Raw genomic sequence first — 16,195 nt, 5'->3', positions numbered from 1 at the left:
GTTATAGATAGCATTTGGAAATTAATAAAAAAACATGGTAATTTATAACACTTTATAAGAATAAATGATAATTAAATGCTGCATCATAAAGGGTGTTATCTTACCAGGCCTTCCATGTACTGAGGCTGATGGTGATACAGTGAGAATCAGAGTGATGGGCTTGCTGGTGTTTTGTGGAATGCTGAATTTCTGCATGGTTACATCCCTAAAACAGTAAGAGGACCTTATAACCTTTAATCAGGGCAACTTAGTTACTCATGTATGCATGCAGTGTCAGGCGATTGCAAAAAGGTAATTATACGGTCACATCAAAATGTCACTGGGTAAAATAAAAAGCATGCATGTATTTTAGCTATAGATTTGCCATACATTATCACATTTCAAAATTAAAGTGCATTGGGGTAGATGCTTTTCTAGTGTGAGCAATGCCTTTAACAGCAGAAAATACTATACTATTATAAAATGATTTATTGTATTTACTATGAAAATTTTACCTGGAACCCACACTTGAGACACACAAGGATGTCATGTGCTCCTGCAGACTCCCCCTCAAACATCTTTCTTTCTTTAAGGCATTCAGTGCAAACCGACCACAGGCTGCCTGTCACCGCTTTCTTCACTGAACTGAGATCCACAGCCCTGCTCACATGTTGACACGTCAGCCCTAAAAGCCAGAAGAACATAAATCTTCACTGTTGATCTCACACCTCTATGTGAGCATTTTTACATACATAACCTGAATGCCTGATGTTATAACTGAAAAACCGCATGCATGTTAGAACCTGTGATGAAGGCTTGTCTGTGATTTTGAGTATCAAATGTCCCTTAACGTAAGAAATTACTTAAAAACATTTCCTTACCGCCAACCTCATCGGACGAATCTTCATCACGAGGCTTCTTTGGCTTGTTGGACCGCTTGGTCATGTCTGCGGTTTTTAAAGAGAAGGGGTCTTTCAGCCGCATTTGTATCTGGGAAATAAAGTCATTTTCTGAGTATAAGAGCCCAAATTGTGTTACTGAAGACTTGATTACTCTCACAGAAGAAAGGTTAAGATGGCAACTTATAGTACAGTTGATTGATTGACAATAATTCCACTTTTTTTTGTTTTTTTACAAATAATTGTATTGCTACATGAGAACAAAGCAGGAATGTAATAACTGTAAATATAACTATAACTATTATGAATCATCACTAGGGCAACAATGTGTTGCTAGCAGAGTATTCCAACACCTGTACGTAACAGAAAGTAAACAGCTACAATATTAAAAGATGCAGAAAATCGCCCATGATGAATCTCTAGATTTCTGTTTAATTTCACATACATTAGCCGTATAGACTCACAACAACAACAACAACAACAGCATAGCATTCAGAAATGCGAAGATAACAGAGAAATACGATAGAATGAATAAAAACACAACCACAGCTAAGTTAAACAAACAACTGGCCCAGGCAACTAATCCAACACATCGGAATGTGCTAACTGACAGCATGTACCGGTTGGGAGGCCCTTCCTTATTCAGCATTAAGTCACATCTGTTTACAGCATATGGTTATCTAAAAACATAGTTACTACAAATGTCAAAAAGTCTTTGACTGACAGTCATTAGCGAATCTCACCCCGTTTATATTGCCCTCCTCTCCAGGCTCGCAACCAAGTGAACGTCAGATGACAAGTGAAAAGCGAGGTTGGTAACTTGTAAATCCTTCCAAGTTTCTAAAAACGGGGGAAATACTGTTGATAATTTGATGGTTTAAGTGTTCAGGCAGGCACTTAAACAATTAGTAACTGAAAAATGCCGAAACATAAGTATTATTTTGCCTAACGGAGTTTGATAGCATAGTTGGTGGCATTTGAAGAACAGAAAGCACAAGTATTACATGGATCACGTGGTCGCATCCTCAGCGACGCACTACGGATGCTTGTATGGCCAAACCCGTTTGTATATCCACAATACGTGAGAGAAATAAATGTCATTTTTCTATACAACATACTAGCCACATTTGCATATTTACTTATATATTTAGGTGCTATTTTAATGAGGAGAACTTTTAGATCCCCTAATATGATGGTAAAGAAAAAACAAAAATATTTGATAAATTATTAATAAATATTATGTATAATTATTAAATGACATGAAAACGTAAAATATTTTACATTCACTGTGTTTTTGGGTGCACATTTTTCATATTAATAATAAAATTCACTTAAAGGTCAAAGCCATTATCAGATGACCCATGCCAAGATATCAAGCAGTCAGAGCTAAATTTAAAAATCATTCAAATAAACACTGGCTTGAGTTCAAATATGTAATTTAAAATCATTTTCATAAAAACAACCATTTAACCATGCTGTGGCGTTCAAAAGAATAACAGCGTACCTCACTGAGGGTCCTTTAACATGATCCGTAGTTATGCGCATGCGTACAGCAGTGAGACGGCGCAATCTGTCACGTAACGTCAACTCGTGTGTTGATATTTAGATACAAACAAGAGAGAAGGAACATCGTCACCTTGCAACTTTCGCGACCATATAGCCAAGCCAAGCATGGCATTAAATGTCTGCGCTAGGCTCACGAGGGGCGTTCTCCGAGTTTTAGCGAGCAGAAATGTTACTCCTGTCACAAGACCGCTGGCTTCATGCTGGATACATTTACGATGCGTACAGCGTGAGTGTTTCAAAGTGGAAGTCTGCATTTAAATGTTGTAGATTTTGTTGACATTTTTTACAGATTATAAAGAACCACTCCAAATATGCATTTATGACACCTATCCCATGTAAGTTACACAAAAGCTTTGGGAGGTGTGTGTAAGCAGTATTACTGTAAAGTTAACTAACAAGCGGAAGAGATCAATCAACTGTTGGACTGGAAGTGACGATGTTATCTTTCAGATACCCGTGTTATGCGTTACGAGCGTGCGATATTGCGACGCTTCAGCTCATCGAGCCAGCCTTCAACAGACGTGTCATATGAGCAGCTGAAGAAACTGCTAGTATCCCGGTCCGGTGTGGTTATAGACGTCCGTGAACCATGGGAACTCCGGGAGTACGGGAACATACCGGGATCCATTAACGTACCCTGTATGTGCTTCCTATTCGCACGACCTCGTATTTAGATCCTTGTACTTCAAATCCTTCATTTAGTTTTTAAGACGCTTTCATTTTAAATAGACACCACTGACTTTCCCTCTGGTTTCTTTCATCTGCAGTGGCACAAGTAAATGGAGCTCTCCAGCTCAGTCCTGAGGAGTTCAAAGAGAAATATGGTGGAAACATGCCATTACTTTCCCAAAGTATTGTTTTTTCCTGCCTAGCTGGTATAAGAAGCAAAACAGCATTGGAAACAGCAGTGTCTTTAGGATACACCAAGTGAGCATTCATTACAGAACAAAAAATGTGACAGTTTTAAATAATGGGAAATTCAGTTCTAAAATGTTGTTGTTGTTTTTTTGACCACAATAGATATGACAGTCAGTCATTCATTCAGTCATGTCTCAACAGCCCAGAAACTGCTGCCTGGCCGTAAATGTGCCATATCAGCTTCATAGTATAGCCTAGATATACCATAATGGACAATATTACAAGGGCCTGTCTTGAGCTTGTTTTATGAAGATTTTTATACCATATAACTTACAAGGTGTCAATTATTTATTTTTGACAAATGTGTTACTAATCCTCACATAATTTTCTCTTTGTATTGTATGGCATTTTGTCTAATTGTCTTTTTTTCCCTCTCGTAGTGTCCTCAATTATCCTGGTGGGTGGAAAGACTGGGCAGAACATGAAATAATACAAACCAAAGAGTGATCCTCACGATATTGTCATGGTAACACTGTGAAAGGAATTTAATTGACCTGTATTAAAATCTGATTTAAGCTAAATCAGAGTTTAATGAATGTGCCACTAAGACAGAATGGTTCGCCCATTTTAAGCCTAAGAGATGTGAGCAGTGTGGAGTCCACAACGACATTTCATTTCACATATATTCAAATGAAATAGAAAGTACAGAGGCTTACAATGTACACAATTCTTTCTGACTAATACAGTATGCATAGTGCTTTTGTACTGTAGCCTAATGTAACTGTAATAAATATTTTGGGAAGGAAATCCAAATAGTTTTTGAAAACTGAGTTTTATATACTTAAAAATAAAACTTTGACACTGGATTGTGTGTACTTATTTCAAAATTTGTATATCTGCCTTTTAGTAGTGCAAAAATACAGTAGACTTACATTAAAGGAATTAATAGATTTCAAATAACATAATGAAGGTGTCTCCTTTGACTTTCTGAGGCAAGCACTAATCACAGCTTCTAATGTTGTTTAATAAAACAACAGAGACATCTCTGATTTAAAATGGAAATTTCTACATTTATGGTTCTAGGGTACATAAATTAGTAGCATATCTGAAGACAAAGTATGCTTAACAGTTTAATGCCTATACATAACAAGACCTTATTCTAGCCATACATCATCTGTCTGGCATTTCTTGTTTCTTTGTGACATGGTGCTACCATTAATCATAGAAGAATTTATCGTGTAGCAGGTTCATTTTTTTAAGCAAAGAGAATCTGTACCATGCACTGTAAAAAAAAAAGTTAAAACAACTGGTTTTGCAAGTAATTTCAACCCACTATTTTAAGTTTGACCAGTGTTAAGTTGACATAACCCAGTTTCATTTGGGCAGCTATAAAGTGCAATATACTTTAGTATGCAGTCTATGCACAAGCACCAGTCTTTTGAACAAACAGTAACTAGAAAACTGAAAGAAGAAACACTTCTAAATGTTGAAAAGAAATGAACATTAAACACTAACAAGTCTTTTTTTAGTTAAAAACACATAAAATAGAGTTTAAATTCACATTTTACACTCCAAATGCAGTAGCATGCAAAGAATGCTGGGAACTACGAATCTACTTATGTTTACTAAAATCATTCATGTAGTTTCAACACAAAATTATTAAGTTAATTTCCATCTTACAAATTTAAGTGGATTATACATGATAAAATGAAGATGAATTTACTCAGTAATGTGTTCATTTAAAATTACTCAAATTATTTACATTTTTATGTTATTGTAACTTGTAAAAAAATGTAATAGTTTACTCATTTATTTTTGTTAAATCTAAGGCACAGACATACTTTTGCAGTGACAAAAATGTGAGCAGTGTGAGCATTATTGGATGTGATAAAGTTGTCCAACTGAAAGAGAATCTTTTAAAAAGTATTTTAAATGTATTTAATTCAATATTGTAATAAAATCTAAGTAATATAACTCCAATAACCACAACAGCAAAATGAAAATGGACAAGTTACCATGTCTTACTATTGCTGATAAAGACACTTTACCAGTGCTGTTGTTTTTCCATTTGCGCACATTACTACTGAGATGACTAATGTACTGTAAATGAAGGAGATAGCAGAAGTAAAATCACGCCTCGGTGTTTAAGCTCATTTAGCACTGTTCACATCACAGAGAAATGCAGACCCAGCCTTCCTCCCACATGCTTGACAGCTGGGAAAAATCTCATAAATCAGGATCTGGTCAACATTTAAAATAAAACAACTTTGAACAGCCATAGTCTGTAATGGCAAAAGATGGATACAAACCATTTAAAGAAAACAAATGTCTTTAGGACCCTGATTAAAGGGCCCAAATCCAAGACTGCTGTAATTCCCACTTACATCCTTTAGTCACCTCAAGCATGAGTTTCAGACAGGCCAGAAAAAAAACGTTGCTAATCCCACTTATATTTCTCATTTTTACCCACATTCATGTAAATAGGGTTAAATTAATGTCTATTAATATCACATCTCTCACAGAGTATCTTTCTGCAGATTGACCTCATGACATCATTCCATGCCCCGTCTAGAAGCATGTGTAATTAAATCCCTTCAAATCAAACCACATCACATCACAGACTAATGGACACATGCTGCCTCATAACTTCACTCCATTCAACACCTCTCAAGACCCTGACAGATGTTTGAGCGACAGGCCCATTTCTCGATGCTGCAGAGGCTCAAAATTCCACAAGCATTGGCTCATGTTTGGGGCCATGTATAAGAAGCATGGACCACTAGGCAAAGAGCGTGCATTTGTGAGCAGAGCTTTGCAGAAGATCAACACAGCAAGACCTAGAAGTCCAGAAACTCTAAAATGAGTCGCAGCTCTGAAAGGATCTCGTCCTATCGCCGGCACTTCGAGGATGCCAGCACCTCTTCTTTCCAGGTGAGGGTAAGCAGCCCCTCTCCCGTCAGACGGGATGCTGGGAGGTGCCGTTCAGCCAGCTACTCCCGTAGTGCCATAGCTGTCAGCAGCAACAAGGTGGTGGGCCGCAGGACCATTTCATCCTCACGCAGCCGTCCCCTCATGAGCGGGTAAGCAATGCCTATTTTGTCTAGATAGAATCATGGGAAATGACACTGTATGTCCATGGGATAGTGGGAGAAGGCAGTACACTGTACACTTCTAAAAATAAACATTCCTGAAATGTTCTTAGTTGAACTGTACACTCTCTTAAAAAAATATATGCTAAACATTCACTGGCTCATAATCATAGGGGAACCACTTTGAGTGAGTGGTTCTACATAGGTGCTCTATATATGATTACAAGCCAGTGAACCACTTTTATTTAGCACCTTTAATAGAGTGCCTGGCTCCATAAAGAACCTTTACCATCTACAGAACCTTTCCGTTTCACAAAAGGATCTTTATAGTGGAGAAAGGTTCAACCGACTATAAAAAGTAAGAAAGAAGTGCTCCTTTAAGAACCTTTGACTATAGGGTTTTGGAAACTAAATGTCAACTAAATGGTTCTTTTATGGCATTGCTGCGAAGAACCCTTTTTACCCTTTATCTGTTGAACCTTTTCCACTACAAAAAATCTTTTGTGCAAGAAAAGGTTCTGTGGATGTTAAAAGCTCTTTATGGAACCATTCTAATAATAAACATTTTAGGAACTTTTGTAAAGAGTGTAATATATAAAAATTCATTTTTCTACCTGCAGAAAGTTATTACATATGAAGTGAGAAATCCCTCCTGTTTAACCATAAAATTCATTAAAAAATAAAAAATAATTTGCTAGCCAAAAATACTAGCAATAAATTAAATTAATTGTACTATTAAACAAAAATATTTTAAACGTTTAATAAATCTGAAAATATATTTAAAACTATGTGAAATACTTAAACATTATTAGCATATTTTTACGTAAATTATTTTGTTCTAGTTTGTTTAGATTTTGATATCCTCTGAGATTTTTTTATTTCTAATTTTAATTATTCAATTATTTATTTAGTCTAATATATGTTGTACAAACATAGCCTAGTGTTTACATTTTGCTTTGAGTTATTGCTGCGTTAGAAATCACACACAGTCTCTAAAATACGCGAGTACTTTCAATAATTGTCAGCTAATAAAACCCAACATGAAAATGTAATGAATCTTTATCACTTGACATATAATTCATACACAACCCAAAGCTCACTTTCCAAGCAAGACTTGGGGTTTTATATATAAAAAACCGTTTTGTCTTGAAATAACATTTTTTTATCTGTATTACAGTGTCGAAATGGGGGCCATCTGTGTTCGTGTAGGTTCAGCCGTCGATCTCGACCAAGCTGCTGCAGAAAACCGTGAATTTCTCAGTACAAGAACCAATGAGAAAAAAGAGATGGTCTTGCTTAACGACCGACTGGCAGCTTACATTGACAAGGCAAGCAGCACACCCTTTTTTTTGTTGATAGACCTAAATGAAGCAAAAGGATAAAAACAAGGTCTTATGTATAAATAAAAATGAATTACCATAACAAATCCAACCAAGTTTAGCTTGCATATTATCTTTGTCTTTTTGCATCATGAACAATAAAATGTTACCTAAATACATATAAATATATATGTATTACATTGTATATACATTAAGCATATATCTTACATTGTTTAATATTTAAGCTCTTGAAAGTGGCTCTCGTTTTGACAGATTTTTTGTGATTTGGTCACGCGTGGGTCGTGCAGACTGACAGTGTGGAAAAATGCCACTGCAGGCTCAGAATATAAAGCGCATTATTCGCACCTCTATGAACAGAAGCAATTCAAGAGCATACGGAGAAACGGCACATATCACTTATTGTGTTTTCAAATTCACTGTCAAAAAGGTCAGATCGCTGGAGCAACAAAATAAATTGTTGGAGACGGAAATCGAGGCCTTCCAGAATCGATATTTGAAGCCCACCGGCCTCCGCCTGTTGTACGAGGAGCAACTGAAGGAACTGAGGAGACTGGCTGACCAAATGAAAATGCAACGGGTAGATATTTTATTGTTGGACAATTTCAAAATAGATCCGAAACCTATGGTTAAAAAAACTACAATGCGTGCTCAATTGTTACACAATAGGCTACTGATAAAATAAATATACAGATAATGTATACAGATAATCGCTTTGGATAAAAGCGTCTGTCAAATAGGCCTACTACATAAAAGTTTAAAAAGTATCTAAAAATTAACGTTGTATATTTAGATTAGTCAGATCATGTGCTGTTTTTTTTTTACATCAACTCTATTTTTAAGGACCATGCTGTAGCTGCAAAGGATTCTATGGCGGGTCAGCTGGAGATGATAAAGGTTAAATATGAGGAGGCTGTGGAGATGAGGAAGAAAGCCGAGCTCGACATCGAGGCTTTCCGTCCGGTCTGGTTCTTATTATCGGGTTTTCTTGTATCACAATAAAGATGCGTGAGAGCACTAATGTTTTTATCTCATCTATAGGACGTGGATGCCGCAACCTCCACGCGCATTGCTTTGGAAAAGCAGCTGGATAACTTGGAGGTGGAACTAGAATTCCTCCAGAGAGTATACAGAGAGGTAATTAGATAATTATTGAATAAATCTAAATGCTTAAAAATTCGTGTTTTATATTTGAATCTCAATTGTTGTGTTTTTGAAAGGAAATCGATGACCTTATGAAACAGATATACGCCGCCCATGCCACAGCTCAAGACGCTTACTCCCTTCCCGACCTGTCAGCCGCTCTCAAGCAAATCCAACATCAGTATGATGACATTGCGGCAAAGAATTTACAGGTGGGAGATATTATTAAATTAACAATTTTTTATATACCATATTTTTTTAAATACTAATTATATAATAAACATTTTTATGCTAATAAAAATGAAGTGGAAAACAGTGTTATATAGGTTCAGTTCACGCTAACAGTTGTCAAAAACGGTTTTTTTCCTCTAGGAAATGAATTCATGGTACAAAACTAAATTCGAGGACCTCAACAACAAATCGACAAAACATGTGGACATGACTCGACTCATGAGAGAGGAAATTGTTACTGCAAAGAAAGATGTGCGTTTTAAAAATCTTTCTTTAACAACAATTAGTATAATGTGATGAAATTAAATGTGGTGGGAAAATACTATTAAATTGTATTAATTTTATTTATTTTTATATTACAACTAAACATAGCTTTTCAAAAAAGCTTTTTACGTGAGTAATGTCAAAACTATATCACATTATACTAAATTTGTTTACTTTTAATTTCTACCTTTTAAGATTCAAAATAAGGAGCAGGACTTGGAGTCTTTGAAAATCAAAAATGAGGCTTTGGAAGCAAAGATCCGGGAGACTCAGGAGAAGTACAAAAAAGAAATACAGGAGCTTCAGGTGAAATGTCAAACAAAAAAGCTTTTAGCCTGTATGCAAAACTTGGCACCAAATCAATAAAAAAAAAAAACTATCTCAAGACGCTTAAATAAAATAATATGATTTTTTATCAGGCAAGAATTGAAGGACTGCAGCTGGAGCTGAAATCTACCAAAGAAAAAATGGCTTTGCTTCTGCGTGAATACCAAGAGCTGCTCAATGTTAAAATGGGCCTCGAGATTGAAATTACCACATATAGGTAAAATTACATAGCCCAGTGCATTTAACCATTTATTAAAAATAAAAAACTTAAAGCTTGTTAAAGAAATCCACGTTCAAAATACACTAAAGAACTACAAGTGTTTTTTCAACCCTGTCTCCTTAATGAATATACACAGGAAGCTTATTGAGGGTGAGGACTCTCGACTGACTGCCACGGTGCACAGCATGCAGACCATGTCCATTATGAGTGGCAGTGTGAGTGTCCACAGTGCTGGAGCTGCAGGCGTTGCAGGAGCCGTGGGCACTGGAGGTCTTGTTGACGGCATCACTGATAGGACTGGGGTTCCGGGCACCTCTTCTGACTACTCTCAAGAACAAGCAGTGGAGATGACTGAGAGGAAGACTGTTCTCATCAGGTAACATTCAATTAGGCATTCTGTCATTGCAATGACCTAGTGATTAGTGAATTTGCTCTTATACACTGAAACATGCTCACTTAAAACAATCAAATTAAGTTTATCATCCAAGAGAATTTAGATAAAATAAAGTAGTTTCTTTCCGTGGACAAAACTGCTAATAATTCACACTGTTTTCTTCTTCAGAACAGTGAAAACAGAGGATGACACAGTGCAAAGCAACACACAGGAGAAAACTTATTCCATCTCTGGAGCAGCAGATGACGAATAGTAGTGCTGTTACCTGCCCAACCATTTTATTTGCATCTTAAGTGTGCCCAAATGTGCATGTGCCTTACAAATCAAAAAATGTAACCTTGTGTTATGCGTTGCTTGACCACAACTGGAAATAAAGCTCTGAGCATCATGTGTTTTTGTGGGTTTGATTTATAAATAAGCAACAGGTGTAACATTCATAAGGTTCCAGCAGATGATAATGAAGAAAAGGACAAAATAACAACATACGATAAAAACAGGGACCGTAAGTGTGTCACTATAGGCTCAGTCTATCACCTTGATACTTTTGCCAAAGGGAACCCCAAGCCATCACACACACAGTACTGCCACAACATGAAGTCACATTTATTGTATGGCCCCATTCTATCCAAATCTGCCCTGTTTATCTGCATTTAATCTATCCTGATAGTTTTCCACAGGAACATGTCAAACACTCATAACCATGAGGTGAGATGTGCACTGAGAACCTTAAATCAAAGCTATAGAAACTGTACATTATGGGTAAAAGGGGCATGTGGCTGACATAAATGATCACAGATTTACAAAGAATGGCATGCGACACAGCCCTTGCAAATGTGAAAAATCTTTAACACATTTCCAAATCATCATTGCTACTAATAATAGCAGAGAAATAGTCCAGAAAATACTGTTCATGTATCCATGGATATTTAAATATATTAAAACCTTATTGTCATGTATACAGTACAAACAAAACTCTGTTAATTCAACTCAAAACAGCTTTCAGGTCTGACCCGAAGCACTGACAAGACAGCTTTAAACTGCTCTTCATACATGTCAGAAGATGGTCTACGGCAAACGACAAATAAAAATGTTCTGAACTTTTTACACAACAAATCAAATCAAACTAGTTCAAATTTGATAGGAAACATACAGTATTTGAAAGCCACTGAATGGCTCAAAGGCTTTTCCCAGTGTGCAGGATGCATATGTGTGATCTTGTCTGTGAAAACCCTGCTATTTTTAATGACTTACTATTTTTATACATAAAAACCATCATACAAAAATTTAACATTCTGTTAAAAATATAGCCTTGATGTCTTTAATATTAAATGACTATCAAATATTGAAATCAGTGTGAAATCAATGACATAATTAAACTTTTATGCTTCTAATCTCCTAATTAGATTATGAGATGTTAGCCTGGATTTCACAGCAGGGTCACATGTGGACTGACTGACTGAATGACCAGGATAAGAAATGTTTGTTTTATTTAGCATTCTTTCTATTTTTCATTTAATTAATTCAATATTACATACACTATTTATATTTACACTATTTATACAAATATGTGTACTAATATTAACCTCAAAGTTATTTTTTGATTAACACTTAGTGGTTATTTTTAGCCATGTGGTTCCTTTGTGAGAATTAGGAGAATCCTGGGCTTTTTTTGATTATAATTAATACACAGATTGGAACAATTTCTTGTGAATAAAAAAAAATTTGCTGAAAAAAAAAAGGAAAAAACAAGTAATTTACTAATAGTAACGTAGCAGCATTAATTTTCAACATTAAAAAAAATGTATGGATTGCAGCAATTTCTTTTTATTATTATTATAACAACATCAGTAATATTATAATACAATCTCATCCCAGTTTGCTAGACCTTAATGAATTTGACAGCTCAAAGACAATTCAGTGTTTTGAACATATCAGGTTAACCACCAATCTCTCATTACTACTTTAGTGTTGGTCATCATTTCCACAAGCTCATTCCACCTGAAACAAAGGCGCAATTAATGACCATAACTTGCCTTGGATTATTTTTTTTCACAGAAATGCACTGGACATTATGGAAAACCCAGAAATGTCAATCCTGCCTATTAATGAGGTGGGTACAGACAGTCTCTAGTGATCATTAGCATGCCTTTGGCCAGTCATGTAATGTGCATCTCACGCTATATACTTTGTATATCTCATATGCATTACAGGAGGATAAAATAAATTGCCTCATAAGTAGGGTAGGCTACATGCGTGAATTATTAATATAATTAGCTGACATTTACTTGAATGGCTATTTGACCTTCACCATTTCAAAGACAGGAGCTATCCAGGGTCCTGCCAGGTCTTGGCTATACATCTTGTTTTCCATTAATGTGCTTAGCTCACAATCCAAATTGAAATAAACTTGAATAAAATCACCGTGCAAATGCAATGCATTCCCTTTTTTATTCTATTTTCTTTTTTATAATAATTTATTTATTTATTTTGTTTCCTGTGTGGTTGAATTGAAAAATAGCCTTGAAACAACGTACAGAAAATGAAATGTCTGACCAGGACTTAATTTAGAAGCTGTTTAATCCTTGTTTGAAGTCAATTTCTCTCATTAAGCAAAAAATCCAGACCTCACCTATTCACCCTGTCGGTTAATTCCAGGCTTTATTATAATTATGAAATGAGTAGCAAGTTTGATTTCAATTAATGATTTTATCTTAATTTTAATCTTTGGCATGGTCAATATCAAAGATAGCAAGGTTAAAATGTATGTAGAGAATTTTATGTAGAAAACAGTAAATCACTTAAACAAGACTTCAGCTGGGTTTTCACACTCAGGGTCACATATGTTTTAGCATTATATGATAGATTTCCATCTTCATGGCTTCAATACTCCAGGCCCTAGGTTTATTCAAAGAGTGAATTAAGAATGGACTTTTTATCAATGGAATAACTAATGATCTGTCTGTAAGCAGTAAACTTTTTTCCCAGCGTCTACTCAAATGACTTAAAGAATCAAAAGGGCCAAACATTTGGTGCTCTTTAAAACCTGAGAAATTCTGTCACTTTCTGCATATGTTTTTAGTGCCTTAATCCCAATTAGGCCCGGCTGACACACAGATCTATTCATTGCAACCCTTCCCTGAATACATTTGCCTAAAAATGAACTTCGCAAATAGAGCTCGCGGTAAAGGCATTCGACACCAGAGAGAATCGGATAGACTGAATGTTCATTCCTGCGCGTTCGGGTGAAAAAGGGTATGAATTTATAAGGTACACCGCAACATTTCAATTCAGACAAGTTTACACCCCATTATGCGAGCCCTTTCAACTCGAACAAGAGAGTTTAAATCGGGGAAATTCGGTTCAAAAGGCAGAGCTAACTTTGTTCAGGCTTTGAATACTGAAACGAAGCAACCCCTTCCTTTTGAAAGCATTTAGAAATGTAAGCACGCATGAACAGAGTCGAATCGGTAGCCACTTATCTCGCCACTTTCTAATGCGACTTTGAATATTAGCCTGGGTTAAAATCCCAATCATGTCATCTGGTGGGACTCCCATACAAGCATAATTACTATTCAATCGCATCACTAATGTCCCACCCGCATCCCCTATCTGCGACGCAGCTGGTCCGTCCATTGTAAACCTTGCACTTTCCCGCAGCAACAGCAAGTAGGTTAAGCGCATTAAAATAGTCATGTAAGATTTTTTTTTGTAACTTTAAATAAATAACATTGTGTTTTACATATCCAATATGTATAAAAAAATATACATTTTAGACCTATAGAATTTGTTTATAAACCGTGCAACTTGTTGAACCTAATAGGCTACTTTAGTCCAAAAGTCATGTATATGGGCTATATTGTTTTCTTTTGTTTCACTGTCACAGACACGGTAATATATGTGGGTGAAAATAACAACAAAGTAAGTTTTGTCTATTAAGGGACTTTGTATGGCGAAGCGTTTATGGTTGGCGTAAAAAATGTTTTAGGGAGCCTAGCCATTGTGCACTGTTTAGATAGAGGGGTGAACCGTTGGCATTCAAGCGCAGTTTGGACGCATGAATGGAATCCCCTGGTGGGACACTATCCCTTTAAACCACAAAGTTAGTGTTACTTTACATTCATGCTTCAGTATTTGGCAACCTGTTAAATCAAATCCCACATTTAGCTCGAAGTGCAACGCTGAAACCATGAGAAAATGTCTTCACCACCTGACCAACACTTTTCCTTTGATGAGAAGCGCAAGAAAGTTTCTGGAACGCTCCGCTTGGGTCCACAATATTGTTAAGAAATAAAGCCGCTACCATGTAATTAATGTGCCATTTAAAAGGCACCGAACAATACGACCGTTCAAGCTATTTGATTTCATTTAATTTTCCATCCCATTTGCTCAGAACACTGGTTTTGCTCCCAAAATCGAGCTTTGACCGCTCTCACCGTGCACCAATGAGCGCTTTGGGATGACTATGATTCACCCCTGCTTTTCCCCGTTAATAGAACAGAATAGAAACGTCCCCGTTTCCGCCTTGGTGAACAATTTATTAGCTGGACAACTTTGACTTTAAGACACAAGACAAGAATGAGAATCGGCCCGGCTGGTGTGAGCGCTGTAGAGGCCGAACCCGCTGTTGCAAAGCGGATGGGAACCAGTCACAAATGGCAACATTAATAAATAACCCACCACACAGCCGGCCTTTCCATGCGCCTATTCAAAAATTGTTCGCGTGTCGTTCACGCTCTTTGACTCATTAAGCAGCCAAAAGAGAGGGTTCCCGAAAGGACCAGTGGGGTACCTTTTCCTGAAGAAAGAAATCCCACCTCTGCATCTCTAATTACAGCGGAGTGTCATCGCGGAGTAGCCAGGGCAGAGGTTAGCAGGACATGTTCATGCCTTAAATTTATCGCCCACAAATTCTTGTTTCTATCCCTAGCCCTCTGTTCAGTCATTGAGGACCACGATCAAAGGGGTCAAATGAAGTTTTAGAACCACTGGAAACAATGCTACTTCAAATGATACCGAAGGACTAGGTGAAAGCAATGGGTTTTCTAACCTGTCGCATGTCAGAACAGAAAAATAATAATAATATTGTTTAAATTAGTAAATCGTAGCTTAGGCCTATACCCTGAGAAACGTGTTATTGTTTTTGCATCAAATACCCACTTAAGTAGCGCGGGATAAAATATAATAAAGTTATGATATTATTAAAGTTTTAACTCAATGACGCGTAGACTGAGCAAACTTGGGTGAGAAAATATAGATAAAATCATTTACAATAATTCACATATAGGAAGAGAAAAAACAATTATCATTGCAGTGTGCTTTATCAAAACCATGGCCTTGCTGATTCATGACCTGTTGTCAAAAAGTGTGAAATGATAAGGTGGTGCTTATTTTAAAAGCTGTTACTTTTTGCTGGTTCTCCCGTTGAGTACCTGCCCGGTCCCAGCACGGCACACGCCGGGAGTCAATAGAAGTTAACAAGTCTCCCAAACATTCCTGCTCCTTTTGTTAAAACAGCAACAGACAATACAGCCAGAGAGAGGATAAAGAGCTTTGAAGTATATAAAACCTAAAAGGATGCAGCCAAGTAGATTTAAAGTAGTCACTGATTTCCAAAAACCGGTTTGTATAGGAACAATAAAAGGGGAGAGAATTTATGGAGAAATTATACAGTGGATTTGTCACTTAAAATATCGGAACTGTCTGGCGGACAAAGCCACATGCTGAGGATTAATGGTTGCGCCAGACCTTTGATTCTGCACTCTCTTTTCTCTGCCCTTGACAAATTGGATTTTGGGGATGGGAAGGTCGCAGGGCCTATTGTCTTTTGACCGTTTGGAGCGGTTCATTATGTGTGAGTGTGAGGGAAAGTCTCCATGTGACCATTTCGG

At 36.6% G+C, this 16,195-nt stretch overlaps 3 protein-coding genes across 8 annotated transcripts in view; 2 read left to right on the top strand and 1 right to left on the bottom strand.

The window, feature by feature from the left end:
• usp45 (ubiquitin specific peptidase 45) overlaps positions 1 to 2,520 on the bottom strand; it is a 34,791-nt gene extending 32,271 nt beyond the window's left edge. For 4 of the 5 annotated variants that reach the window (XM_073811560.1, XM_065298355.2, XM_065298356.2 and 1 more), the window contains exons 1-4: positions 1,622 to 1,907; positions 861 to 969; positions 495 to 664; positions 105 to 205 (exon numbers count right to left, since the gene is read on the bottom strand). In XM_073811560.1, coding sequence (XP_073667661.1) covers positions 105 to 205; positions 495 to 664; positions 861 to 963 — 374 coding nt within the window. In that variant the 5' untranslated portion in view covers positions 964 to 969; positions 1,622 to 1,907. Of the gene's footprint in view, positions 1 to 104; positions 206 to 494; positions 665 to 860; positions 970 to 1,621; positions 1,908 to 2,382 lie in introns of those variants that run through there. The other variant, XM_065298354.2, reaches the window with a different exon arrangement.
• A 15-nt stretch (positions 2,521 to 2,535) lies between these two features.
• tstd3 (thiosulfate sulfurtransferase like domain containing 3) lies at positions 2,536 to 4,168 on the top strand. Its single transcript, XM_065298358.2, has 4 exons — positions 2,536 to 2,670; positions 2,895 to 3,083; positions 3,212 to 3,371; positions 3,743 to 4,168. Exons 1-4 carry the CDS (start codon positions 2,550 to 2,552, stop codon positions 3,807 to 3,809), a joined length of 537 nt encoding a protein of 178 aa, XP_065154430.1. The 5' UTR covers positions 2,536 to 2,549; the 3' UTR covers positions 3,810 to 4,168.
• A 1,680-nt stretch (positions 4,169 to 5,848) lies between these two features.
• On the top strand, positions 5,849 to 10,661 carry LOC135789289 (desmin). 2 transcript variants are annotated; one of them, XM_065299066.2, is made up of 11 exons: positions 5,849 to 6,382; positions 7,569 to 7,719; positions 8,159 to 8,308; positions 8,572 to 8,691; positions 8,770 to 8,865; positions 8,949 to 9,083; positions 9,244 to 9,354; positions 9,562 to 9,672; positions 9,786 to 9,910; positions 10,050 to 10,289; positions 10,476 to 10,661. In XM_065299066.2, the coding sequence occupies exons 1-11, from the start codon at positions 6,162 to 6,164 to the stop codon at positions 10,558 to 10,560; spliced, it is 1,545 nt and encodes a 514-aa protein (XP_065155138.1). In that variant the 5' UTR covers positions 5,849 to 6,161; the 3' UTR covers positions 10,561 to 10,661. The 2 variants fall into 2 exon arrangements, with proteins under 2 accessions (XP_065155138.1, XP_065155139.1); XM_065299067.2 differs by having other exon boundaries at positions 10,481 to 10,608.
• Positions 10,662 to 16,195: the final 5,534 nt, after the last annotated feature.

The sequence above is a fragment of the Paramisgurnus dabryanus genome, chromosome 13, assembly GCF_030506205.2.
Source record: "Paramisgurnus dabryanus chromosome 13, PD_genome_1.1, whole genome shotgun sequence".
NCBI classification, from domain to species: domain Eukaryota; kingdom Metazoa; phylum Chordata; class Actinopteri; order Cypriniformes; family Cobitidae; genus Paramisgurnus; species Paramisgurnus dabryanus.
Note: the sequence above shows the minus strand (reverse complement) of the source record. Positions and strands in the feature narration are given on the sequence as shown.